Genomic DNA, 27,891 nt, shown 5'->3' with positions numbered 1-27,891 from the left:
TGCTTTTCTAAAATTTTCCTGCCATAATTAATTGCATTTCATATGGGAAAGCACAGGATAGTATTAATGAAAAGTATTTCATAAGAAATAACCTTTGCAAAAAAAAAAAAAAAGAAGAAGAAGAAGAAGAAAGAAAAAAGAAATAACCTTTACTCTCTTTGTATTACTTAATTTAGGGGAAGTTTTTCAATCCCTAAAATTCTACTACTCCCTATGAATCTAGAATACTAGAGGAGGCAAAGATGTGGAATTTTACAGATAACGAAGTATCACTTCCTGATTATTTGATGAAATATCTCCTTCATGATAAGCTTTGTGAATACAAAAGAAATATTAAACATTGTACCTGATGTCAGAGAACCTACCATCTAACTGGAATGATGAAAACAAACATGAAAGCAAACAATGCCCAATAAAATAGTGCAACTATAAACACTTGACTACTTTTTTAAACCTTAGATTCAAAAATATATAAATTGGGTTTAAAAGTTTACATATAAAAATATAAAAGTTGGATTCACAATATATGTGTTTGTTGCAGCTTGTTCAAAAGAAGGAAACCAGAAATGACCTTAATGTCCAATAGGGGAGAATCTAGATTATGGTATTTTTCTCCCATATTGCAGCCATTAGCAAGAATCTCCATACAGTACTAACATGTACATGTTCTATTATTAATGGGAAAGAGAACAAGTTTCAGAAGTAAAGAATGATCCTATCTGTGGGGGGAAAAATGTATACTCATACATGTATATATAAATATACACAAAGAAGAAATGTCTAATATATTCAGAATTTTAACTTTTTTGCTTACTTTATATTTCCTGATTTTTTTTTAAAAAATGAGCTTGTATCTTTTAATATTAGGTATTAGTAAAATTAGAACCTAAGTCATCTGTATTGTTGTTACCATAAAAGAAAAAATAGGTACTCTCTAACTTTAATAAAAACACTATTAACATATTTCCTTTAGGGGCGCCTGAGTGACTCAGTTATTGGGTGTCTGCCTTCAGCTTGGACATGATCCTAGGATCCTGGGATCGAGCCCATGTTGGGCTCACTGCTCTGCAGGAAGCCTGCTTCTCCCTCTCCAACTCTCCCTGCTTGCGTTCCCTCTCTGGTTGTCTCTCTCTGTGTCAAATAAATAAAATCTTTTAAAAAAAAATTGTATTCCCTTCAAATGATACTTATATAGCTATACTCTTGGTACATAAATTTGGGCTCTATCCCAAAGGCATAAGCATTTTCCATTTTACTTAACATTTATAGTAATTTCATTAAATATATGCACCACAATCTACTCAACTATTCTCTTTATTGATGGGCATTATAGCCATTCCATTCACTCATACAAATATGATAAATACTATTACAATGGATATCTTAATTCATACTGATTCTACAATAATTGCATGATTTCCTTAAAACAGATGATTTTTAATTCAAAGGACATACATTCTCACTTTTTAAAATATTTTGCTTACAAAAGAGAGTAAGCAGGAATTGTTCAGAGAAATGCTTTCTGCTATCAATGATTCCTATAACAAAGCTGCTGAGGCAAAGAATATAATATCCATCCTCAACCTCACCTCTTTAAGAATTTACTGCTCTGACCTAGCCTCCTTTAATATCACTAATTAAAGCAGTATTTAAAAAGAGGAGAAATTTCACCCCAAATCAAACAGATTACCAAAAGCAAAAATTGCTGATAATTTTTTAAATTACCTGATAAAACCAATTGGCTTTCCAAAATAAGAAACTAATGGTCAAAGACATGAACAACTCATCCAAGGGCATATAACTCCTAGACAGTGGGATTCAAACCCAGATTGCTCTAATATCAATGTGCACTCTTTTTCCAGAATGCCAAGTTGCCCAGGATAAGGGCAATTCGCTTTGCCTTTATTATAATGATTCACTTACTAGTATTACCAGTTGGGCCTCTTAATCACATTTTTTAAAATTATAGCTACAAATAAAATCTTGTTTTTCATGAACAACATCATAAAATGGGATTATCTTTACAATGATCAGGTTTCCCAACTAAAATTAAGGACACATCGTTTAATAAGGTTTTCCTCCAATTACAAATTCACATGAAGTCTCCCACATTATAAAGTTAACTCACATTTTATAAAATCGCTGATATGGTAAAGAAAAAATTAAAGGAAAAAATATAAAATTCATTAAAAGCAGTGATTATAAATGTAGGATGTCATACTCACTCATCTACTGCTGTGAATCCAGTGCCTAGGACACAATATTCAATAAAACTGAATGTTTTGTTACCCATTCAAATTTGCCTCCTCTCTCTCCACGAAAAACTGGATTAGATTCTTTTTTAAAAATATTTTATTTATTAATTTAAAAATATATATATATTTTTTATTTATTTATTTAGCAGAGGGAGAGAGAGCATAAGCAGGAGAGGCAGAGGGGTGGGAAAAGCAGGCTGTCCATTGAGCAGGGAGCCCAAAGCAGAGCTAGATCCCAGGACCCTGGGATCATGACCTGTGCTGAAGGCAGACCCTTATCCAACTGAGCCACCCAGGTGTTCCTGGCTTATTAGATTCTTAACATATCCTAATATATTCTGTTTAACTTCCAAATTTATTTATCCCACTTAATTCCACAATAGATTTAAGGCAGTATGGAACTATACATACATAACTTGAAATAACAGTGATTATGGGAAAATAAGAAATTCTGTATAGATGAGGTTAACAGACTAATGATTACTATGAGGTCTTTTCTAAAGACCCTTTAGAGTGGGTTTTTTAAGTGGGCTCTGAGCCCACTAAAGCCATCACGCAAGAAAACACAACCAGTTAAGACATGAGTCACAGGGACCATATAATAAAAACAAACTAGGTACTCAGGAGAACTGAAGAGAGGCATAATTATTCCTGTAATAAAACCAGAGAAGAGTTCCTCCTGTGTATGTTTATGAAGGAGACACTGTATAATGTGGTAAAAATGTCCTAATCAACATTCTTAGACCAATATAATAGTGGGTTTCAGATGGTTCTTTTCTTAGAGTATCTTTATCAGTGGAAACTGTTTCATAAAGCCAAAATACCGTTCATTATTAGCAAAGGTAGGGAAGAGTACATAATAGCATGCATGCTGCTGTTCTCCAGCAGACTTAACCTAAGAGGAAATCTTAAGTGTGTTGAGAGAAAAAGGTAAGCTCCATGCTCCTCAGATAATCCTCTAAAGATGATTTCCATCAACTGAGCTTTTGATAGGTAGAGACTCAGAGCCTCTGTGTTTCTCCTCCATGACTGGCACCTGGCTTGCAGATTTTCTATGCAGCAAGGCAGAGGCAGATCAATATGCTCCAACAGGTGAGTTGCTAGATAGAGTAAGAGAGACAACCTCTTAAGAAAAGCGAAATGCTGCCTACCCAGGACAAATGCTCACATTAACAGAGCATGGGAGGACAAATGACCGTGCCAGGTTTTTCCTCAAAAAACAATTTTGGTTTTCCCCAACAGAATGAAAAATGAGCCATCACCTGACAAGTCTCTAGGTAATTTGTGAGGATCAGAAGCGGTTTTACAATTTCTTTCAGTGGTCATAGATGACTTCTCTAATCCCCGCATGTTAATAAGCAAAAAAAAAAATGAACCCTCAATAATGTTTAAAATGACAAACCACAATTTTGTTTATTTTTGGAAATTATGGGGAAATTTTAAATATATTAAAATTTTGGAAATTATGGGAAAAATTAAATATATTAAAATTTGTAGTTACACTGAACTAACAAACTCCCATTAATGCGTCAAATTAAATGCATCAAATTAAAGTATCTAAGGTGAAGGAAATAATGCAAAAACATGACATCTCTTCTCCACATTATACAATTTGAGGCTTTTTTCCAATAGAATCAGGCTAACTGCTAACAGCCTGCAAAATAGTCTTCTAAATAAGTAATTTACATTACTAACTTGGAACTTCCTCTTTACCTATAACATCTGGTACAAATTTCAATAAGTATCATACTAGAAAGATTTTTCGGCACACATCTCCCTCTACTATGGAAACTTTTTTTCTTCCTCCTAAATTCAGGCAAATGTGCAAGTATCACCATAGTTTTCTTTATTTTTACAGTCTATCCCTCCATTTTGGAAATAATGTCATGAAAATAAGGCAAATTTATGCAAAAACTAGAACTCAAGTTTTGATTTAGGAACCTCAAAAAATATCCTTCAGAGCAGCAAGGGACTTAAAACGGATTCTAAAAACTCATCACATTTGAAACATTGTTAGCTTTCTTTTAATATTTTCACTAACTCTCAAATACCTTGTTTTAATATTTATACAACACTTTTTTTAAAGGATCACAAAATGATTTGACTATTTGCAACTATTATAGTATTTTTAAGTGGAATTTAGTTTCTTATAATAACACTTTCATACTTATGGGACAAACATCAAATATCATTAATACAACTGTTACAAGTGTGTACAATGTAACCAATCCCCAACTTTTCAGGTTTTAAATATTACTCTCAAAGAGGCTCAAAACACAAATGACATATTAAACACTCTAACAATAGATTAATACATTGAATGGAAAAGAGTTATTTAATTGACCATACACTTTGCCTTACACAACTTGATAGTTCAAGAACTTTTATGCAAATTGAGTATTTTCATGAAAATCTCACTCAGACAGGTAAAGTGTATTTGTGACAGAATTTATTTGAGACACTAGCTATGTGGCTGGAATTCAAGAGCATAGAAACACATATACTGGACCTGCCATTCTTGATCAGTCTAATTCCTGCTGCAAAACTTCTAAACTACTTGAGCAAAAATGTTTTTCACATTTGCTTTAATTTTTACTAGCCTGATGAAAACTAAAATGCAACCAATGTAGAAATTCACTTAGACATGCAATCTAAAAATTCAAACCAATTTGTGATTAAAATGTGAAATGCAATTAATCTTCATTTGCTCTAAGCCCATTTGAAAATAGAATGATTTCGTAACTTATTTCTTCACTCAAGCTTTAAAAGCCACAGTGGTGTCGGTTAACAATATTTCTTTGATTGCAAATGCAGTCAATACATCTGTATCAAGAGCAATAGTTACCTCATATTGATTACAAAAATATTACATATGGATTATTTTATTACATGTGAAATTACTTTCCCAAGCCTCATTAAAATATTGTCACCATGGATTTACCTTCACTACTTTTGTGTTTGAAAATTTCAGTAACTGGGGCGCCTGGGTGGTTCAGTGGGTTAAGCCTCTGCCTTCAGCCCAGGTCATGATGCCAGGGTCCTGGGATCAAGCCCCACATCAGGCTCTCTGCTCAGCAGGGAGCCTGCTTCTCCCTCTCTGTCTGCCTGCCTCTCTGCCTGCTTCTGCCTACTTGTGATTTCCTCTCTGTCAAATAAATAAATTAAAAATCTTAAAAAAAAAAAAAAAGAAGAAAAGAAAATTTCAGTAACAAATGTTTTTGAAATTATCATTAACTAGTTTTTAACTCCTTTCAAGCAAATACGAAATAAACAAATCCTATATTACCTTTTAACTATTTATGATTACCATCAGTCAACTTTGCTTGCTGCTCCAATTAAAAGGCTTTTACAATAATTGTGTTCCTAGGCTTCATATCCAGAAAAAAAGCCCCCTACAACTTAGCCTATAAACTTGACTACAGATGCATATAACAGGTATTACTATGTCTTCACAATCTTTGGTTTGCATAGTCTGTGACTCTCCGTCTTATATGACATACACATATATTTTACAGTAACACTTAGTGTATTGCTAAATAATAAATTACCCCCAAGTTTGGTGCCTTCAACAAGATTTATTATCTCACAGTTTCTGTGAGTCAGGAATTGGGGAGCCGGAGAGTTGAGTGGTTCTGGCTCAGAGTCTCTCAGGAGGATGCAGTCCAGATACTGGCCTTCACTACAGTCATTTGAAAGCCCAACTGAGGCTGGAAGATCCGCTTCTAGGATGGCTGCCTCACACAGCTTTGGCAGGCCCCAGTTCTTCATAATGTGCTTCTCTGTAAGGCTGCTTCTGAGTCTTCTCAACAGAGCTGTCCCTAAGGCAGTGGTTCTCAACAGAGGGCAGTTTCCCCCTAAGGGGTACCTGACAATGTCCGAGTCATTTTTGGCTGCTACACCTGGAGTGTGTGGAGTGTGTGGAGTGGGCACTGGCATCTAGTGGGTAAAGGCCAAGGTTACTGCTAAAAATCCTTCACAAAAAATAATTATCTGGTCCAAAATGTCAATAGTGCTGAGGTTGAAAAACTGCTCTAGAGCAAATGATTTCAGAGAAACATTCAGAGAAAGAGCAAGATAGGGGCCATATATCTTTTATGACCTACCCTCAGAATCACATTCCATGTTTACGACCACATTCCATATATTAGAGAAGCAAGTACCACCTTCACTGAAGGTGAGGATTATTAGCTCCACCTCTTTAAAGGAGATGTATCTAATAATTTATGGTCATATTTTTAAAACTTTGCAACATGCTTTTGTTGTTGTTGTTGTTGTTGTTTTAAACAAAATACTAAAATTTTCAAGATATTTCACTTACTTTTGGGAACGCTATTTAAGAATCTTTTTACTGCTCTGGAAAAATCACTGGAATTCCATTTAACAAAGCTACTTTTGCTTCCTAGTGAATGGTCTCTGCAGTATTTTGATGACCTAATCTCAAAAAATTCTATTAAGCATAAACATATGCAGTCTGATACAGAGAAAAATAAACTAGTTCTAGTTTGAGTTCTAGTTTTGGTTCTGGCACTTCGGAGCAGTGTTCTGGGGCAAAGTTTCTATAAGCCTGTTTCCAAATAAATAAAATGGGTGTGTCACCAGCTCTGCTTATCTCACAATGCTGTTTTGAGGCTTAAATAAGATAATTATGTGACAGTACTTTATGAACTATAAAAGGCAGGTAGTTTTAAGTGTTCTAGATTGAAATAACATGCTATTATAAAATAGTTTTATGACAGCTTCCAGCATGGGGTTTACCACACAGCAGATTCTCAATATATATATTTAGATCTATTACTCTCAAATTTGAAGTTGAGTAAACCTCTGAAATGACAGTAAAATAGGAAAAGTAAAATATAATTGAGGGACCAAATCCTTGATCATTTGTTTTCATGCTATGGATAATGAACATGTAGTTTCTACAAGTTAAAATGTACAATAAAATTATTCAGCAATTATTAGGCAGGATCTAAGACTACAATCAGCAACATAATGGAGCCAATACTTTATAAATAGTGAATTTTTTTTTAAAATCCCTTTATTATTTGTTTCCAAATCCAAACTCTGAGGAAAAGCAGAAGCTATAGGTGATCTGCATATCCTCTAGCCCAGGGCCTGGAACATAATTCAAGATTAATAAGTATACACCAAAGCAGATAGTTCTTGACCTCAAGGAACAGTGACGTCTCACTGGAGACTCAGAATAAACAGACACTCACATAAACAAATGACTGAAGACTTTTAAAAGCAATACATTTGCTTCCTCTAATCCATTCTATACACTCCAGTCAGATCAGTTTTAAAAACTTTTCCTCAATACTTTAAAAACTCAAGAAATTTTAACAGCTTTCCATGGCCTAGGAAAACGCAGTGCCTTAGCCCTAGTCCATGGGTACTTCTTCATTTCTGGGTGTAGGATCCAAGCATCTGTATTTAAAAACTTCACACTGATTCTGAAGAACAACCGAGTAAGAACCACAACTGGGTTCAAGCTACCTGAGATATTCAGGCCAGTTGATCTCATAACTAATTCTCTTAGTTGTGTTTTCTCCTGCTCCCTAAAATATGTTCCCTTTCCTCTTCTCCAAATATTATCCACCTTTCAAAATAACCTTCAAATCCTTTCTCTTCCATGAAACCATTCTAACTACTATAGCCCACAATGTCCCACAACTCTACACACATCAATACCTTTTTATATAGAGAGTTCACTTCAATTTTATGTCAATTTTTTTGTTTATTTGTTTTAATAGGCTCCATGGCAGGGCTTGAACTCATGACCCTGAGATCAAGATCTGAGCTGAGATTGAGAGCCGGTTGCTTAACTAACTGAGCCACCCAGGTGCCCCTTTTGTCTATTTCTTTTAACAGTGATAGGCATTTAACACTGATGGATGACCAACTGATTTTCTTCACTACGTTAAATCTAAAACACAGGCAAATACATATACACACACCATTTCAAATTTTCAAAATCATGTTGCCTTAACAGAGTTACAGAAAGTTACAGAAATCTTCAGGTAATTGGCTTGTTCCCTCATTGTAATTTTCATGACCACTGTCATTCATCAGTGTTAATGAAAGCTTTCTTCAAATATCACACCTTCACAACTCTAAACCTGAATCATACAAGTTTATAACATCAATCTATTCCCAGGGTAATTAGTGCTACATCTGAGATCATCCTCAAACAATGTTAAGAAAAATAACCAAGGAAAAGCATGAAACATTACATCTCAATAGACCTTAAAACCAAAGGGTTAGATATTCCTAAGGTAAGGTTTAGAAATACAAATTTGGACACACAATGCATGAACAAAGCCCCTGCTGAGACTGTACCATATGATGAACTGTGCCTGGGTGGCACAGTTGGTTAAGCATCTGACTCTTCGTTTTGGCTCAGGTAATGATCTCAGGGTCCGGGGATCAAGCCCTGAATTAGGCTCTGTGTCAGCATGGAGTCTGCTTGAGACACTCCCTCTTTCTCTCTACCCCTCCCGCTCATGCTGTATCTGTCTGTCTGTCTGTCTCTCTCTTTTTAGGGTTTAATAAAAACCTTTAAAAAAAAAAAAAAGAAGAAGAAAAAGAATATGCACAGAAAGTATTGTTTTTTCTATCTTTCTGCTAGTGGAAGGTTCAAGTTATCCTATCAAGGTTTTCCTCAGAGCCAATCGACCCAAATACATAGAGTTATAAAAGTAGTTCTCGACAAGGGTGATTTTGTCCCCAGGGGACATATGGCAATGTCTAGAGACATTTTTGGTTGTCACAGCTGGAGGTTGCTCCTGACATCTAGCAAGTAGGGTACAAGCATACTGCTAAATATCCTATAATCCACAAGATAGTCAGCCACCCCAAACAATTATCCCACCAAAATGTCAGTAAGTTGAGTAACCCTAGGTTATATTATATTTGGAACTCGATAAATGTTCATAATACTTACTGTTTTCTTAATTTGCTATTTTCCCCTTTTGCTCCCTTTAGCATTGATACCATTTAACTTACTGAGATTGCTAATTTCAAAGCAGATCATTCAAAGCATAAGGCACATGACATCTAGTACACATAACATTTTTTCCTAAACTAGGAACAAAAAAATGAAGCAAGATAAACTTAAAATGTCAAATGAGAAAATTATTAGAAGTTTATCAATATAAGATGCCAACATCAATATTTCACTTCAGTTTAATACTAAAATCATTAAGAAGCTGAAGAAGATAACTAAGATTTTCCCAGCATTTGGTTGCCTGGAGAAGAAAACATAAATAGAAACTTATTATGCAAAAGTCTAAGTTCGAGAAGGCTCAAGCTAGATAAAACCCTATATGGATTTGACAGAAGGGGGTGGCGAAATACCTTTTGGGGGATATTAAGAATAATGCAATTATTTCTGTAAGTAAAGTTACATCTACTACAAGGATGATGAAATACAAGAAAGAATTCAATATGCACTTGTATAAATCAGACACTTCAAGCTCAGTGTCACAGGACAGACTAACGGCACGATTAAGGGCACTTAATTTGTAGGTAAAGAAGACTATCTCAGCAGAGACACCGCCCCAAGTGGAATTATAGAGCTGGGTTAAGGCTCTAAAGGACCCTTACCCTGACAGTCCCCTGTTTCCCCTAACACATAGCCTCCGTGAACCCTGGGCAGATCAAAAGAAGAAGTTCTGACCTGTTGTGGGCACATGCTGATGTCATCACTTTCTAGATCTGAATCATCAGATGGGAGGGCTTCTCTGACACAGATTTCCAACATATATCCTTGCACAGGGTTTCCCTAGATATAAAGTAACCAGTGTCACTAGTCAAGGGAGACAAAAGAATCTAAAAGAAAATTTCAAAGGAAGCCATTAGAAACATAAAGGTGGATGTGAAATGGCAACTTAAGTGAAAGAATGCAGAAAAGAAAGCTACAAAGAGATTACTTACAAAGTAATCTCTGAGGAAACAAGGTAACATGTCCCTAGACTGATACTTTTGAAAGCAGTCACCCTTTCTGCCTTTTCATTTTTATAAACATAACATCTAGTGCAGTGCTTAATACAGGCAATACTGAATTAATGAATTTAAGAAAACAAAGGGGACAACTGGTATGCTTTTTGCCTTTTTTTTTTTTTTTTGGACATAGTTGTGTTGTGTGATGCCTCCACGTGGGACCATAAGCTTGGAAAAGCAAACTTGTGGGTAGACTGACAGTAAGACACACATACATAGCTCCTTCATGTCACAGGCATAGTGATAATACCACCAAGGCCTAGAGCTTTTGAGGAAAACAAGGAAATCTATAACAACATCATTCAAAGTAACTGGAGCCAACGTGTTCAGGGTCTAAAGTTACTCAGACAGCAGCTAGACAAAATAAACATTTGTTCTATTACCTTTTTGTTATGTTACCATGGGAATCTGTGTTTAGGAACACTTATTTTCCCCAACTAGATGATAGAGCAGTAAAAGGGGGAGAGCTTTCATGAAAGAGGAGAGAAACCTGTGTATCTATAAAGGCAGGTAAGACAATAAACCCTATAAGATTTTATAGGGTCATGTATGTGTAGAATTATGTAATCACAACTTATTCAAGTTAACAGAGAAGCCCTTGGGGCCTCACAGCCAAAACATTAGTAACAGGTAACAATAATCAGACCTCTACTAAAATAACTATAATGGGGTAAGGTGGAGGAATGTAAAGCAGATATAGGGTCAAATAAAACACAAAATAAATGAGATCTTAAATGCTGAAGGAAGGTAAAAGTGTCTTTCAAAATATGACCCAATTGTAAGAAAAAACCTAGAAGCCCAAAGAAGTTAGAAAACATTAAACCTGCCAGCAGGCTAATCTTCTTTTGTCAGCAGAAGTCTAGAGCTAATCTCTTCGCTCCCTTCCTTTTGGCAACAGAAACCTGAAAAAGTGAAGTAAGCCCATGTTATTTAAAGAGCTGGACTGGAATACCCTGAATTTCTAGGGCCCAACAGAAGTACCAGCTCTAGTATTCTGAGCCTTCTGGAATGAGAGCTGTGCACATGGGTTGGGGCTCTGCACCAATTCATCAGACTCCCCCATTCTACCCTAAACTATAATTAGCACCTCCAATGGGTAGGGAATAGAACTGAAAAAATACGAGACCCCAGAGAAGAGTTATCTGTTAAAACGTAAATTAGATCATGTGTCTCTCCTCTGGTCATAACCCTCCATGGCCTCCCCTCTCGCCCAGAGTAAAAGGAACAGTTCTTAGGAAAGCAAGGCCCTTCATGATTCCTGCACATTTGCAGCCCCTCCACCCTCTTCTACTACTATTTGGCCCCTGGATCATTCATTGCTGGCCAGACTGGTCTCCTAGCTATCCTAGAAAAAGAGGCCTTTGCCTTGAGGCCTTTGCACCTCCTGATCCCTTAGCCTGGAATGTTCTTCCCTCATGACCCAAGTCCAACCCGTGCTCTACATCACCTCCTGCAGGTGTTTGTTCAGCCGTCACTTCATCACTGAGGCCTGCCCTGACTAAAAGAGCCCGCTTAAAAGGACAACACAGCCATCCCAGTATTCCCTCTCCTTTCCTTTCTTCATTTTCCCCATAGCAACAATTGCCTGACATACTATAAATTTTATTACCTATTTCCACTTTCATCCCCCTTAGAATATAGGTTCTTATGGGCAGAAATTTTCATCTGTTCTTACTCCATCTCCAAGACCTGAAGAAGGATTCATACATAGTAGGTGCTCCAAGTATCCATACAACACACAGTCCTGTCCTCAAGGACATTAGCATGAATCCCTCTTTCTCTCCATTTGCTTTAGCAATTCTTACAATACTCCAAAGTTCAGATAGTGGTACTGAAATAATCATTTGTTCAAAACCAAAACTTAGGGGTCATCCTAGGCTGCTCTTTTCTGTATTCTTTCTCCCCTGACCTTCAGCCTAGGAGTCATGTCAAAAATCCAAGACCTATTTGTCAAAACTGCAGAATTTACAGACCACCATTTTCCTCTTTGCTATAATAAACTCTTAACAGGCTGAAATGCTAGAAACTGGTTCATTTTATAAATTTTTAACACACAAGCACTTAATTTATGGAAACCCTGTGCAAACCCTGTTTGCAAAGACAAACTTCTAATACTGAAAGCTTTATTTACACAAAAATTTAAAAAAAAAAAAACCTCAAGTTTAAAGAGATTTTTTTGTTTGTTTTTGTTTTTGGGTTTTTTTGTCCTGAAGAAATACATACATGACTTCCAAGTACATGGTGACTGTGATACAAAAATCCCTAGGTTCCCTAAGCCAAGAAACCCACTTTACAATGAGGTTTTTACTGAGCATTATAGAAAGGATACCTCCTGTACAGGAACTAATCAATAACAAATTTCACAGTAAAGAGCAAAAATCTAATGTATTTTCAAAGGCCTGGAGAGGCGATTTTTTTCTATTAATATTCTCTACTTACGTAACACAAACATGTACAGATAGTACCAACTTTATAACACTTCTTTACACTGAAGAATTTCAAACCAACATAATTAATAAATTCAGAAATTAAATATTTGCACTGCCTAATAATTACTGGGGAAAAAATGTTATCTGGGCAATGAGTTCATTTTTTGGTCTATCAATTCTGAGGAAGAGGTATACTTTAACAAGTTAAGTCACTACCCCTCAGATTAGCTAGGCAATGACGCTGGTGGGATTGGTTCTGTACAGTCATAGCTCTATTGCAAGTGACCCAGCTACCTCTTTCTTCACAAAAAGAGGGATAAATGCAAACAGCACAAAAGAAGGTACTATCACACAAACTCAACAGCCTGTATAGAGAGAAAAGACAACTTCTAAAGTATTGAAACCCCAGAACCAAATCCAAAGTACCACTGACAAGTAAGCCATTCCTTCTAGAAATGAGTACAGTTCTTCTTCTACATAACTGGGTTAATAATAACAGAGAATCAGTAAAGATTGAATGATGATGCTTTCAATGAAAATACTTTATAGTGTAAAATCCCATAAAAATGCCAATTTATACTAAAATGAGAATGATCTAGCCCAGTGAATTCTTCCACCTTTGAATTCAAAGCTTCAGGGGTTCAGCACCATCTGCACAATTGCCCAAGCAAGTTCATGAAAGAGTCAACATACAAATCATCTCTAACGCTGAGTTAGAGGGAAATTTAAAAAGAGTAGTCTTCAGTATCAAGAAATTAAACTGGCAGAACTGAAAAGCCAGAGCTTCAGAATACCCTTATTTTAAAATGGGAGCCAGTAGAAAAGTATCAGAAAAAAATGGGATTCGATAAATAAAATACGACTTCATAACAAATCTGAGGGTTTTTTTTTAAGATTTCATTTATTTACTTGACAGAGAGAGAGAACACAAGTACGCAGAGAGGCAGGCAGGGGGGGGGGGAGCAGGCTCCCTGCTGAGCAGAGAGTCTGATGTGGGGCTCCATCTCAGGACCCTGAGATCATGACCTGAGCAGAAGGCAGAGGCTTTAACCCACTAAGCCACCCAGGTGCCCCAAATTTGAGTTCTTTTTAAAGAATCTTTTATATCGGGGGTGCCTTTAAGTGTCTGCCTTCGGCTCAGGTCATGATTTCAGGGTCCTGGGATTGAGTCCTACATAGGGCTCTCTGCTTGGCGGGAAGCCTGCTTCTCCCTCTCCCACTTCCCCTTCTTGTGTTCCTGCACTCACTATCTCTCTGTCAAATAAATAAATAAAATCTTTTTTAAAATATTTATATATTAATAATATAAATATTTGTTATTAGATTTAAATATTTATTTGTTAGTACTGGTGACATGCAGCCAATCACCTTGCTTTTGGTTACAAAGAAAAGCAAATGGGAAGAAAGATCAGTACGGGCCTATTATCACCACTAGAAAAATAAAGGGCAAGCCTCTCTTACTGATCAGGAGTCAAGAAAGTCATCTTTGCATAGTCAACAGTGATGTTTTTTCATTTATCTGTGCCCTGGCTCATCCCAAAAGAAAAAAAAAAAAAAAGATTTAAAACTGTAAATGGCTATTAACACTAAAACTTAGCTTTATTTATATTACATTTATGTATGTACAGTCTTATTACACAAAGCATTTAGGAAGCTGGATTTGATTTCTTAGTAAATTTTGCTATCCTCTTACTAAAAATCATGTATATGCTTTATATACTGATGAAAAATATAAACTACACAGCAAAATGCCCAGAACATAGTAAGCAATCCATAAAATATAGTTATTATTCGCATTAGGCTATAAGATTGAGGAGGGAATGGATTCTCTCTGTCTTGCTCAGCGCTCTAGCTCAGGAAGCCTCGCCTGTTATCTAGTCGTACTCAATACTGTAGAATAAACAAATGACTAGGACTTAAGAGTAATTCTCAACTCTCACCTCTTTTATGGCGACCAGGGCCCCACCTCCTCTAATCAACAGCAAGGGTCTGGAAAAACCATACCCAGAGGAAAGGCATTTAAGTTCCTGTTTGTATTTCCTTAAATTCACCGCAAAAAGTACCCCCCCTTCTGTCCCAAAACCAAAAAATCAATGCTTTGCAACAAAGTATTCTTAAACAATACTTTTGCTTCATTTCCCCTCACAGACAATGCACAAAGTTCCTTAAAACTGCAAGACTTATTTAGTTCCCTTTACTCCCTTAAAAAGGAAAAGCATATTTATAAAACCTTATCGATTCTCAATTTCTAGTCTGATTCCTCGATATTGGATTCATAGTTGGTTATCATACAGGATGCTATTTGCTTTTCTACCGTATACTTAGAACAAATTAAAATAATGAAAATAGGCTTAATATTAAAAAACTTAAGTTATACATCAAAGCATATCACACTTTGGAACAATCAAATTAGGAAACTGACACCTATTTCAGTGAGGTTGCATTCCTTAAAATGCTTTCAGAGATTCTTTTTTGGAACAGACTTCAGATCCAGTTCTACAAGTCACACAAGAAATTCGGTCATTACTTTATAGATACAACATCTATTTGACCTAAAACAGTATGACCAATCTGAATGCCTAATCTTTTTCACCAGACTTGAGTACAAGTTCTCTAAATTATTTGAATTCAGTTTGATTGCATTATTTCCTAAAATCAAATCTGTTCTCAAAGGATGATGGTAGTGAAAAATAACAGAGGCTCCAGAATGGATACTAAAAGAAATTTAAAGGGGGCTGGGGGGGGGGACACAAAAAACCAGTCTTCTGCAATACCCAAAAAGCTAATTGAAAGAACAACCTCAAATAATTCTGAATGAGATACCACTTAATTGTAAATCTGAATTCCAGTATTTCTAATCCAAAGTCAGTTACATTTGTTTATATTCAACTGTCACATAATATCAGATGTATTTTTCCTCCATCATTATACCATAGGTTACAATTTAAATACCTTAACAGAATTACTACTAAAAAAAAGACACATAAGAAATTGAACAGTGGTTGTCTCTGAGGAAAGGAGTGACATGGTTGGAGAACAAGAAGGAAAGGATACCTTTCATTAAATATCGTTTTATGCCTTTTGAATTTTATACAATGTGAACACATGACCTATTTTTAAAAATCTGTTTGGCAAAATTACTTCCAAGTGTCAGATACTGCTGGCTTCTGTAAGCCAGAAAAGTACAGTACTAAAGAAATGTAAAGGTCATTTTAATGACACCTCACTGAAAATCTGAATCTTCAATTCCAGTGTAGAGTTATTCATACCAACAGCAGGAAAACCTTACAAGCATTTCAAGTTCACTAAACTCCCCAGAGTTGAGTTATTCTGCTGTATCATTTCATTAAAGTTTAAACATCATTGGAAACAAAAACCTGGTACTACAAAAATTAATGTCAACTGGAGAATGAAAAATAAAGGCAAAAAAGTAAGCTATCAAAGGAGCAATGATCTAAATAAATCTTTGAAAATTTGCAAATCAATCACACACATATATACACATCTATAGTAAAATGTCGCAAATTCCCTTAAAATCTAAAATGCCGTATTATTAAAAAAATGGAGATGTCAAGCATGGAGCTATCAGCAACATTAACTCACACAGCTTGAACTAGAAGATGCAACATGATCTGTTTCCTGACACAATTGCATAATCTCAATTACCCAGAAGATTCTACCAAACAGGAAATTCATGATGTGACTGCAAGAAACACAGGAATTATAAAGATTAATACATCCAAAAGTCTGGAATTTGTTCCAAAACAAAAAAATAATTTTATAAAGCCCCTTTCAAATGATGCATGCACATGAATACATGAATTAGTCTCAAATCAGCAGCTCTCAAGTTACAGTAAATCTAAAATCGAGTGTGTAATACCTAAATTAGTGAAATATTTCAGATCCAGAAATTTTATGTTATCAATTTAATTTAAAACACCCAGTGTGATTTAAAGATGAGACGTGTCTCTTCCTTCCTTTGCTATAGACTACTCCTTCCTTTGCTATAGATCTTTACAAAAACCATCGTGTACCTCAGGCTACAAATGCAGATAAGTTCCCTGCAAACTCTCTCACGGACTTTAAAATATATATATATATTCACAAGATGTACTGCAATTTAAAAATATTTACAATACACCCCAGCATTGTTAGTAACTTCTTGCTCTTGAGCGCGTCCAACGGATCTGAATCTCGCTTGCTCCAAAGGGGAAAATTGTTTTGCCAAACAATACTTAAATGAGCAGTGGTATGTGACTAATCAGTGAGGCCGCCAGCTTCTCAAGCTGCAGTGTTCTTGCAGGCACTACCACCCACCCCCACTCTGCAAAAAGGAAATACGCTTTCAACCGAATCGGAAACACACCACTCAAGCTGGCACTGTGCTGGCCGAGATAAAGTCGGTATTTTAGGTTCCACGGGTCGCTGATAATGCAAGTGCGAATTCAAAACGAATGCTTCTCAAAAGGAGATTTCGAAAGAGGTTTGCAAAAAAAAAAAAAAAAAAACACCCGGACAGATCGCCCTTCGTCGTCGTCAGTTTTGTTCCGACAACCGCAGTCTCCCAGTCGAGCTTTGCCCTTCTGCTTCTCCCTGCAGCTCCCCGGGCTTGTCTGCTTTGAGGGCGGGCTTTGGCGCCCAAAGTAGACGCACCTCCGGAGAGGATCTTCCTGCTGGATGCTGGCAGGGAGACCCCCGAAGAGGCACCCCCGCCCCCGTGCCTGCCCCCGAAGCAGCAATCCCCACAAGAAGGGCTTGCGCAAGGTGCGAGCCGGGGACGAGCTCCAGCACCACAACCCACCGTGGACCTGCATCGTGCACACAGCTGACCGCCTACCTGGGGGTGCAGAGTGAGGGGTGCAAGGGGTACAGGGAGTGCAGGACAGGGGTCCAAGAGGCAGCGGTGCTCTCCCCCAAGGAAAATTCCTGCCGCTTGGTGCATCGCTGAGCTATGGGGGCAGGCCTGGCTCTGGGGTATTAAGGGCCACTCAGCCCACCGCAGACCCAAACCCGGTGACACTCACCACACGGAGCCATAGGCACCAGAGCCCACCGGGGAGAGATTCTGGTAACGCTCGGGCACCTCCCAGATTGTCTTGTTCAGCTCCTGCCGGTAGAACGTGGGCCTCTCCTGAGACATCTTCCAGCGGCGGCCGCGGGGCTAGGAGGTGGCCCTGAGGGGCCCCGCCTGCACCCGCTCCCGCTCCCCGGCCCTCGTCGCCCGCCCGGCCCGGCGGGGACCTGGAGCTGGCAGTCGGCGCAGGTGCGGCAGACGCGACCCCGCCGACTCCCGCGCGCGCGGCCCCTGTCAGCCGCAGCTGCTGGACGCGCCTCAGCGACGGGAGCGAGCCCGGCTAAGGGCAAGGGCACGCTCCGGAGCCCAAGGCTGCGCCCACCACGCTCTCCCTGCACCCTCTCCCAGACCAGGCCGACTCCCGGCTGCGCCGCGGGACTACCGCTCCAGCTGCAGCGCCCGCTGAGGTTCCAGTGGTCGCCGTTCCAGAGCCAGCGAACAGGAGCCTCTTGCCGTACTCTCGCGAGAGCAGCTCCCGGGACTCTCCGCGAGCCGAGATTTTACCCAATATGGAACCTGCCCACGGGAGGGGGTTGACGACGGGAGAGGATGGGAGGAGCACTTCTCGCGAGAAAAGAGCAACAGCTGGACACCAGAGGCAAGAACTCTCAGGGACTTAAGGGCGCGAAGGCGGACCCGGGAAGGAAGGGATAACCTGGCAATGTATGCCGCGTGCGCCCCACCGTGGTCGGCGGGGTAAGTGCCTGGCTCCGTTGTGGAAAGCGACAGTGACTAATAGGGTGTCGGGAAAAGAGCCAAAAGATCTTTGAACTGCCTGTAGTCAACCAGCAGCTGAGCATCTGCTAAGCAGAACACCCAATTTCCAAGAAATATTTACATTAAAAAAAGGAGATTCTGGCCAGAAAGCCGTTGTATTCCATCTGCTCAAAGACATACGGCTTAATCTTCGGAATTGTGACGAATTCTATCCCAAAAGCAAATATTAGTTCTGCATTAAGGCTGAGGTTTTCCATCCAAACTCTCCTAGCGGTTCTTAAACTTTTATGTGCAGAAGAATCACTTTACATGTTTAAAAATGCAAAGTCTCAGGACCCACAGGGAGTCTAAGTGGATAGGTCCGTGACAGGCTCCAAGAATGCGCATTTTTACAAAATGCCCCAGGTAGTTCTGATTAAGGAAAGTCTCCAGTATCTCCCTTTGAAAGGGGTTTTGAAACATTACTCAGAGGGTTTGAAACTGATTTCTGCTCTGAAGCTTCCAGTGAAGACGATTTTAAGCATTTGATTCATGCCTTTCAGATTAAGAAGCAGCCAGGTGGCTCAGTGGGTTAAAGCCTCTGCCTTCGGCTCAGGTCATGATCCCAGGATCCTGGGATGGAGCCCCACATTGGGCTCCCTGTTCGACAGGGAGCCTGCTCCCCCCACCTTCTCTCTGCCTGCCTCTCTGCCTACTTGTGATCTCTATCTGTCAAATAAATAAAATCTTTAAAAAAGGGGGGGGGCAAGGCAGAGAGTGGTCTTCTGGCAGTGTCACATCAGGCAAGTCGATTGACGTTTCTTAGACCTTCGTTCTAGTTCTGGGAAAAATAATTCCTGCAAAAATAATTCCTGCCTTACATTCCCACCTTATAGGGTTATTTATAAAGCTGAACAAAATAAGTGTGATTGGGCAAGATATTATAACCCCATACCTCCCCCCACTTTTAAGCTTGTCACAATCTCTCTTAGAAATAACTGGGTTAGGGGCGCCTGGGTGACTCAGTTGGTTGGACGACTGCCTTCAGCTCAGGTCATGATCCTGGAGTACCAGGATCGAGTCCGGCATCGGGCTCCCAGCTCCATGGGGAGTCTGCTTCTCCCTCTGACCTTCTCCTCGTTCATGCTCTCTCTCACTTTCTCTCTCTCAAATGTATTTTTAAAATCTTAAAAAAAAAAAAAGAGAGAGAGAGAGAGAGAGAAAGAAAGAAAGAAAGAACTCTGTCCGAGCCAGGACACTTCTCAGCACTTACTTAGAGAGCTTTGGTGTTACGCATCCCTTGGAGTGCTCCGATTTTGCCTATCTTGTCCCAGCATCTTGCACAGTGCCTGGAACATAACTGGTACACCATAAATATTTATTGGACTAATCATGAATAATGACCATGATCTCAGTTTAGGAGGTAGTGCAGGATCCTCAGTTCTCCTTGAGGAAAAACAAAAACCAGAATCATGGATGATTCATGGAAAGCTTTTCTTTGGGGGATTCAGTGTGGCTTAGCCTGGACTCTCTTGCCTATGAAGACACCCGGCTTGAAAATGTTCCAAAATGCAGGTTAGAGAGCTTTCCCATAAGTAATGAAGGTTGAAGGAGGAAGTAAGAGTAAGAAATATGACTGTGATATAGCAGGTAGGAGTGGGGAACCAAGGTAATGAGTGCATTGATAGAAGGGAAGAAACTCAGCAGCGGGAATCCTAAGGAATTCATAAAATTATCCAAAAAATTGGGATAGTGAGGTGAGTGACTGAAAGGGCAAAGATGAAGTAAGCAGTACATTCAGTCACTCATTCAACAATTACGTACTGAATACCTACTGGGTACCAGGCACTTCTAATTAAAGTCGATTCAAAAACAGAGGCAGTTGCTGCTTACATGAGATTTACAATTTATTAACCTATTACTATATGCGCATTGTTTATGCACTGATAATACAGCAGTTACAGATAAAAATCCCTGCCTTATGGGGGTGACAATCTACAAAAAGTAAGGACTAAGTAAAGTGAACACATTAGATACTAATACAGTAATTGAGCAGGTGTAAAACCGCTCTGGGCCAAGCAGGACTACAAGGCAGAGTTAGAGACAGTGACAGGGGCAGAATCAACTTCAGAAGGTTAAAGGGCGGGGCTCTAGAGGGGAGCGCAGCAAGAGACCTGGGCAGAAGAGCGTCCTTCAGTGGGAGGAGTCAGGGTTGTGGGCCGAGAGCTAAGGTTGGAAACCCGAATGACCTTCTAGCCTCCAGTTTCCTCCTTCGTCTTCTGACCTGACGTGGTCGTAGGGTGACTTAAGTGAATGACTCTAAGTGAAGTGCAGGGCACAAGGCCTGGTATCTAGATGCCCCCCAGCCAAGAGCAGTCAAACCCCAAAGCAAGTGGAGGCCTGGATGGCACAGGTGAAGGGGCTTCCCCAGCCCAGGTACCCCCTCCCAACCCTCTTCTCCCGGCTCCCTACTGCAACTGCCCATTCTCCGGTACCCCGCCCGCCAGAACGCCCGCGAGCTCGGCAGCAACGGCTCGGGAACGGCCGGCGTCCGCGTCTACAGCGCCGCCAGCCGGGTCCGAGCAGCGTCCGACCCCAGCGCCAGCACTCGCGCCACGCTCGGGGAACCAAGTGGATCCGCGGCCCGGAGCTGTAAGGGGTCGAGCGCCGCAGGTTTGAGCCAGACGCGGGCGTCCGGGTGCGGGGCACCAGGTCCTCGTTACCCTTCTAAGTCCCCGGGCGGGGGCTGCGTCCGTCACTCGCCGGGTCGGCCCCCGTCACGGGCGTTCAGTCAATATTGGCGAAATGAAGGAATGACGGTGGTCCTCGAGAGCTTATCTCTCGGAGGCATCAGTTCTACTTGTGAAAGGCAAGGGCTAGAGGCAATGCGGGCGATTTGCAACGGAATCCTTGCAGACTCATCGGTCTGAGTTGTCTGCAGCCGGAAGCTCTCCCTACCACCTCACCGTCTGTGCCCAGGAGCGCCTTCTGCTTTCAGACCTCACTGCTCTGTTCATTTATTCCTTCGGACTGAGCCCCCACTCCCACCTGCTATGGCCCCTTTCCTTTAACTCTTGTTAATGAATCAGTGTCCCCGTTTGAAGCCTTCTCCAACATCCGCACCCCGACCATGAGTTTCTCTCCAACATACCCCACTGGTAATAGTCTCATCAAGTCGCATTTAAGGTAGTTGTTCAAGTGTCCGGTGGTCAGCTCCTTGAGGGCTGTCGGCTGATGATTCATCCCCAGCCACCGGACAGTGTGACTGAAGGATATTAAAAACGATGCACCTCGCTCGTGCCTTTGCTGTATTCCAAATACATTCCCTATAAAATGAGGTAGTAATGGGCAAAGGGCTGTTGTGTTTGATGGAACTACAAATGCTTATTTGAAATTTCGGAAGTGAATTTTACCTTAGCATGATTATAGAGGATATAGGAAAGATGACGCTATGGGGCAAAAGATACTTGCAACTAAAGTAAGGTTCAGGATTTCATATCTATCAGGCCAATAGTCAGAAAATTGGGTCGCATTTAAATTTTTTATGCTTGGCTTTTTAAAATACTTTCAACACATCATGTAAATGAATCAATGGATGGCTGGTTAGACAGGAGTTGTATGGGGGATGCAGGGACTAGGTCAAAAGTCCCTGTTTTTAACAGTGCTCCCAAAGTTAGCACAGAAAGACTGACCAAGGAAAGATAATTGACTGCTTTTATAGTGGCCCCCAAACTTGACTGTGTATCCGAATCACCTGGAGCTTTTCTTAAACCAGCTGCTGGCCCATCCTCAGAGTTCTGATAATTTAATTAAGTCTTGCTAGGTAGGGCCTGAGAATTTGCAATTCTAACATGTCCCCAGATGATGCTGATGCTATTAGTGTGGGCCCTCAGTGTGGACTATATAGATTAAAATAATTTGTTAATTACAAAATAAAATAATAAAATAATTTTTGTTAATTACTAGGGAAGCATGATGCCCAGAATGACATTTGTAGAATCAGAAAATGAAATCTTAAAAACTCTGGACCTGTGGTCATCCCACCTAAATATTTTGTTTGATGTCAGGAAGCATCAGGGAATTGTTTTTCTTTTCCTTTTCCCTTTCCTTTTGTAAGAGAGAGTGCACAAGCAAGGGGTAGGTAGGGGCAGAGAGAGAATCTCTCCATGCCCAGCACATGGCAAACCAAGAGTTGGGAGACTTAACCGACTGTGTCAGCCAGGCCCCCCTGCCCCGAAATTGTTTCTTAAGTGGACACTTAACCTTCAGGATTATGGGTAGAGCTCAGCATGTTGTTGATCACACTTTGGACAGAGGTCCATCACACTGATGCCTTCAGGAGTCAGTAACAGAGATTCCTCCCCCACCTTGCACTGTGCCTCAGCCGACAGGTACATTATTCCATCAGTGTGGTTTGGTAACTTTTTTCTGAAGTGTGCAACCTGCTCCACATCAAACTACATCTGCCTCTTGTAAATAGGAGCTTCTTGTCATCATACTTTGTCACAAGTGTCCTGCTAGGACATGTAAATGAAGCACTAGGGTTTCTAGGAAATCCACAAAGACATAATGAAGCTGGACAAACTCCAGAGATGACACACTCCAGACAACAACAGCAAAAACCAATAAGGAAATCATGCGTTTTACCTCACTACCTTTCACCAGTCGTGTGACGAACCCTGAAAGAAAGCTTTCCTGCAGCCTCTGCTAGCTATCCCTCACTGTGGTCCCTCCCCCGAGTTATGACTTGATTCCTTTTGCCCTAAACTACAGTAATACTCATCATCTCCACTTGGACTTCTTGCCTCAGTCTCTCCTGTCCAACAGAACTTTCTGTGATGATGCAAATGTTTCATACTTGCACTGTTCAGTAGGGTATATCTGCCGCATATGGTTGTTGAGCACTTACAGTGTAGCTAATGCAACTGAGGGACTGATTTTTTCATTTTGGTTTATTTTAATTACATTTAAATAGCCACAGGTAGCCAGTGGCTACCATATTGAACAGTATACCTCTAGACCATACCACTGCCATCACTCATCCTCCCAAAAAACCTCCTTGTGCCTATGACTAGTCCTGCTCAAGCACTTTTTTCTTTCCATCATGGTAAGTGTAGTCTTTTATCTCCATCCCCTCTTTCACCCATTTCCCCCACCCCTTCTCTAGTAACCATCCTCTTATTCTCTATAATTAAGAGTTTCCTTGATTGTCTGTCTGTCTGTCTGTCTCCCTTCCTTTGCTCATTTGTTTTGTAAAATTCCTCATAAGAGAGAGATCATATGGTGTTTGTCTTTCTCTGACTTACTTCCCTTAGCATCATACTCTCTAGCTCCATCTATATTGTTGCAAATGGCAAGATTTCATTCTTTTTATGGCTGAATAATATTCCATTATATAATATATACCACATCTTCTTTACCCATTCATCTAGCAGTGGACACTTGAGCTGCTTCCATAGTTTGGCTATTGTAAATAATGCTGCAGTAAACATAGGGGTACATGTATCCCTTTGGATTAGTGTTGTATTTTGGGGATAAATACCCGATAGTGCAATTACTAGATTGTAGAGTAGTTCTATTTTTCATTTTCTGAGAAACATCCATATTGTTTCCACAGCAGCTATACCAATTTGCATGCCCACCAACAGTGCAAGAAGGTTCCTTTTTATCCACATTCTTCCCAATACTTGTTTCTTGTGTTTTTAATTGTAGCCACTCTGACAGGTGTAAGGTGACAGGTATAAGGTTTGGTTTGCATTTCCCTGATGATGGGTGATGTGGAGCATCTTTTCATGTGTCTGTTGGTCATCTAGATGTTTTCTTTGGAAAGATGTATGTTAAAGTTTTCTGCTTATTTTTAGTTGGATTAGTTATCAATAATAACTAATAATAATAATAAGTAACTAATAATTAATATTAGTTATTATTAGTTCTTAGTTTTAATTGGGTATTGAGTTGTATCTGTTCTTTATAGATTTTGGACACTAACCCTTTATTAGATATGTCATTGGCAAATACCTTCTCCCATTCTGTAAGTTGTCTTTTAGTTTTGTTGATTGTTTCCTTCACTGTCCAGAAATTTTTTATTTTTTTATTTTTATTTTTTAAAGATTTTATTTATTTATTTGACAGACAGAGATCACAAGTAGGCAGAGAGACAGGCAGAGAGAGAAGGGAAGCAACTCCCTGCTGAGCAAAGAGCCCGATGTGGGGCTTGATTCCAGGACCCCGGGATCATGACCTGAGCCGAAGGCAGAGGCTTTAACCCAATGAGCCACCCAGGCGCCCCCAGAAATTTTTTATTTTGATGGAGTCCAAATAATGTATTTTTTCTTGTATTTGCATTGCCTTAGGAGACATATCTAGAAAAAATGTTGCTATGGCCAATGTCAGAGAAATTACTGCCTGTGCTCTCTTCAAGGATTTTTATGGTTTTAAGTTTCACACTTAGGTCTTTATTGCATTTTGAGTTTATTTTTATGTATGGTGTAAGAAAGGGATCCAATTTCATTCTTTTGCATGTTGCTGTCCAGTTTTCCCAATACCATTTGTTGAAAAGACTGTCTTTTCCACACCGTGTATTCATTCCTCATTTGTCAAAGATTGATTGACCATATAATTGTGGGTTTATTTCTGGGCTTTCTATTCTATTCCATTTATCTATGTGTCTACTTTTATGCCAGTACCATATTGTTTTAATTACTGTTGCTTTGTAATATAACTTGAAGTTTGGAATTGTGATACCCCCAGTTTTGTTTTTCGTTTTTAAGATTGCTGTGGCTATGTGGGGTCTTTTGTGGTTCCATAGAAATTTAAGAATTGTTTGTCCTAATTCTGTGCAAAATGCTGTTTTAAACACTTTAAACAACTAAAAAGTCCAAGTTCAACCCAGATATTCAAGACCCTCCAGGAATAGGCCTCAACTGACTTTTTGGGGCTTGACACTGACTTCATGCAGATATATATATATATATATATATATATATATATATATATATTTTTTTTTTTTTTTAAGATTTGTTTCATATATTTTGGAGAGACTGTGTCTGTGAGCAGGGGAAGGGGCAGAGGGGGAGGGGCAGAGGGCGTAGGAGAGAAACTCAAGCAGACTTTCTGCTGAGCGCAGAACCAAAGACAGGGCTCCATCTCACAACTCTGAGGTCATAACCTAAGCTGAAATCGAGAGTCAGACACTCAACCCACTGAGCCACCCAGGCTCTCCTTTACTCAGATTATTAGATTACTTGCTTTATATTATCTTTGTAATTTTATCTTGTTCTCTTCCTTCAATACCTTATTCTCTTCTCTGCCCCCAGTTTAGACAGAACAGAGTTCATCTCTCCCCAATAAGGCCTGTCTCGTCCCCCTAGGTTGGAATTGTTAATCCCACTCTGTAGGAGATCACATGGTATTAGGATGTGGCATGATTTTAGAATCAGAAAGACAGGGTTCAGGTTCTGGCTCAGCTATTTAAGCCTTTTATGACTCTGAGAAACCACTAACCTCATCAGTAAAATGGGTATCATCATCATGAGGAAAAGAGGACCTCTCTTGAGATGATGTGTGAGAAGAACCTGGCATATGGCAGAGCAGCAATAAATGTAAATATCTCCTGTCTTTCCCACCTGTCAACTCTTAGAGCACTATATTTTGGAATTTTTAGTCTGCTGAACTATAGAGTCTTTGTCCTTTTTAATCCCTAACACCTAGCACTCAACAAATGTTAGTGGAACACTAAATTAATTGAACACAGATGAAATAGCTCGTGAATTCTGAAGCAGAAACAAATGAAGGCCAAGAGTCCATATGGTAGAAATTTATAAAATTCTGAAAATAAAAGCAGATAGGCTTATCAAAACTTAGTCTGGTAGATGGGAGCTGCCTCTCGAAATATAAATGATGTAGATTTGAAGACAACAGAATGATACCCTACTTTCTGTAAGTGAACTAGTGGGATGCAATACCTCCAAAGAGCATGGCAACAGAAAATATAAATACTTTCACTTGGAAAGAGAGTTAGAGAAATTCTTGGGGGATAAAGTATAATTTGTGATAGGATAGCATGAGGGTATTTCGTGGCTTCCACAACAAGGCTCTTGGTATAGAGGTCACACACTGATGGTCCACAGGCTAAATCTCGCCTGCAGAGAGGTTTTGTTAGATATGCTCTGTGTTTAAAAAAAAAAAAAAAGTATAAAGTAATTGACAACATTTCAAAGTTAGAAGACTTCAGATAAAAATCTGCACTTGCCACTCATCTTGAGAAAGATCAGACCTGGCCTGGCTGGGCCCCACTTGCCCCATGCAAGGAGCTGTTGCTGCCTTCATCAGTCTCCCACTGTTCCCTCTGTGCCTCAATGTCTATATGTTGCCTGCTTTATGCCAACCCTGCCTTGGTACCACTTTCAGAAAGAAAATGCTAGATTTGAAACGCTGGATCCAACCCAGGATGGCAGTTTTTATAATCTCAGTATAATTGGCAGGTTAATTAGGTTCTCTCAGTTGTCAGGAACAGCTCTCTTCCAGCAATGGAAGCTTATTTTAAGATTACACAGGAAAAGTAAGGATGACTGGATGAATAGTCCTATGGATGGGGGAAGAAAAGGAAAAATATTACCTGTTTTAATATACAGTTCTGTTTTTTCTGTGGAAAACACATATTACTAATTCTCTTGAGTGATACATTGTAAAATACCTCTTCCGTCCTCTTCTATATTCCCCAATCACATGCCCACTTTATTGAATTTGTGATCTTTAGTTCATAGGTGTTATACAACACACAAGTGCTTTGAGGGTAGAAATACAATCTATGTCTACAGCTCAGTTAGTTAATTTCTCAAAATGTATAAAGTAATTGACTTGGTTTTATCACCCATAAAATGAGCATAATAGCAGTATTAGGATGGTCATGGAAATTATGTGAAATAACTCGTGAAAAAAATCAAGTGCAATGCTTGGTATATAGCAAGTGTTCTATAAATTTTGCTGCTGCTGCTAATGATACATGATCATTCTGAAGGAAAACAAAGCTGCTAGTACATTGAACTTGTTTTCAGCCTCACTTATAAAAGAATTACTTGGGTAATGTTGTGTGTTTAGCCAGGTATCTTATATATCTATTGATAGATACATAGATATATATATGCTTTTCCACATTTATGAGGAAGCAATTTGGTTTATGCTTTTTTTATTTTTCAAAAACATGATGAGGGACACCTGGGTGGCTCATTCAGTTAAGCATCTGACTCTCGATTTCTGTTCAGGTCATGAGATCAAGCCCAGCATCAGGCTCATGATCAGTGAGGAGGCAGCTTGAGATTCCTTCTCCTTCTTCCTCTGTCCCTCCCCCTGCCCACACTCTCTTGCATGATCTCTCTCTAAAATAAATAAATAAATAAATAAATAAATAAATAAAATCTTTTAAAAATAGACAAGAATA

The 27,891-nt window shown here is 39.4% G+C and overlaps 2 protein-coding genes across 14 annotated transcripts in view; one reads left to right on the top strand and one right to left on the bottom strand.

Moving 5' to 3' along the window:
- MAPK14 (mitogen-activated protein kinase 14) overlaps window positions 1–18,362 on the bottom strand; it is a 78,095-nt gene extending 59,733 nt beyond the window's left edge. Inside the window, exons 1-3 of one of the 4 annotated variants that reach the window (XM_013044815.2) lie at window positions 18,139–18,263; window positions 17,707–17,789; window positions 9,931–10,035 (exon numbers count right to left, since the gene is read on the bottom strand). In XM_013044815.2, the coding sequence (XP_012900269.1) occupies window positions 9,931–9,956 (26 nt within the window). In that variant the 5' untranslated portion in view covers window positions 9,957–10,035; window positions 17,707–17,789; window positions 18,139–18,263. Of the gene's footprint in view, window positions 1–9,930; window positions 10,036–17,706 lie in introns of all 4 variants that reach the window. The other 3 variants (XM_045074775.1, XM_004770713.3, XM_004770712.3) reach the window with 3 other exon arrangements.
- SLC26A8 (solute carrier family 26 member 8) overlaps window positions 18,324–27,891 on the top strand; it is a 77,276-nt gene continuing 67,708 nt past the window's right edge. For 2 of the 10 annotated variants that reach the window (XM_013044812.2, XM_013044806.2), the window contains exon 1: window positions 18,324–18,452. In XM_013044812.2, coding sequence (XP_012900266.1) covers window positions 18,422–18,452 — 31 coding nt within the window. In that variant the 5' untranslated portion in view covers window positions 18,324–18,421. The other 8 variants (XM_013044811.2, XM_013044801.2, XM_013044802.2 and 5 more) reach the window with 7 other exon arrangements.

The sequence above is a fragment of the Mustela putorius genome, unplaced genomic scaffold, assembly GCF_011764305.1.
Source record: "Mustela putorius furo isolate JIRA1106 unplaced genomic scaffold, ASM1176430v1.1 tig00000135_pilon_pilon_pilon, whole genome shotgun sequence".
NCBI classification, from domain to species: Eukaryota; Metazoa; Chordata; class Mammalia; order Carnivora; family Mustelidae; genus Mustela; species Mustela putorius.
This window is presented reverse-complemented; position numbering and strand designations above follow the sequence as displayed.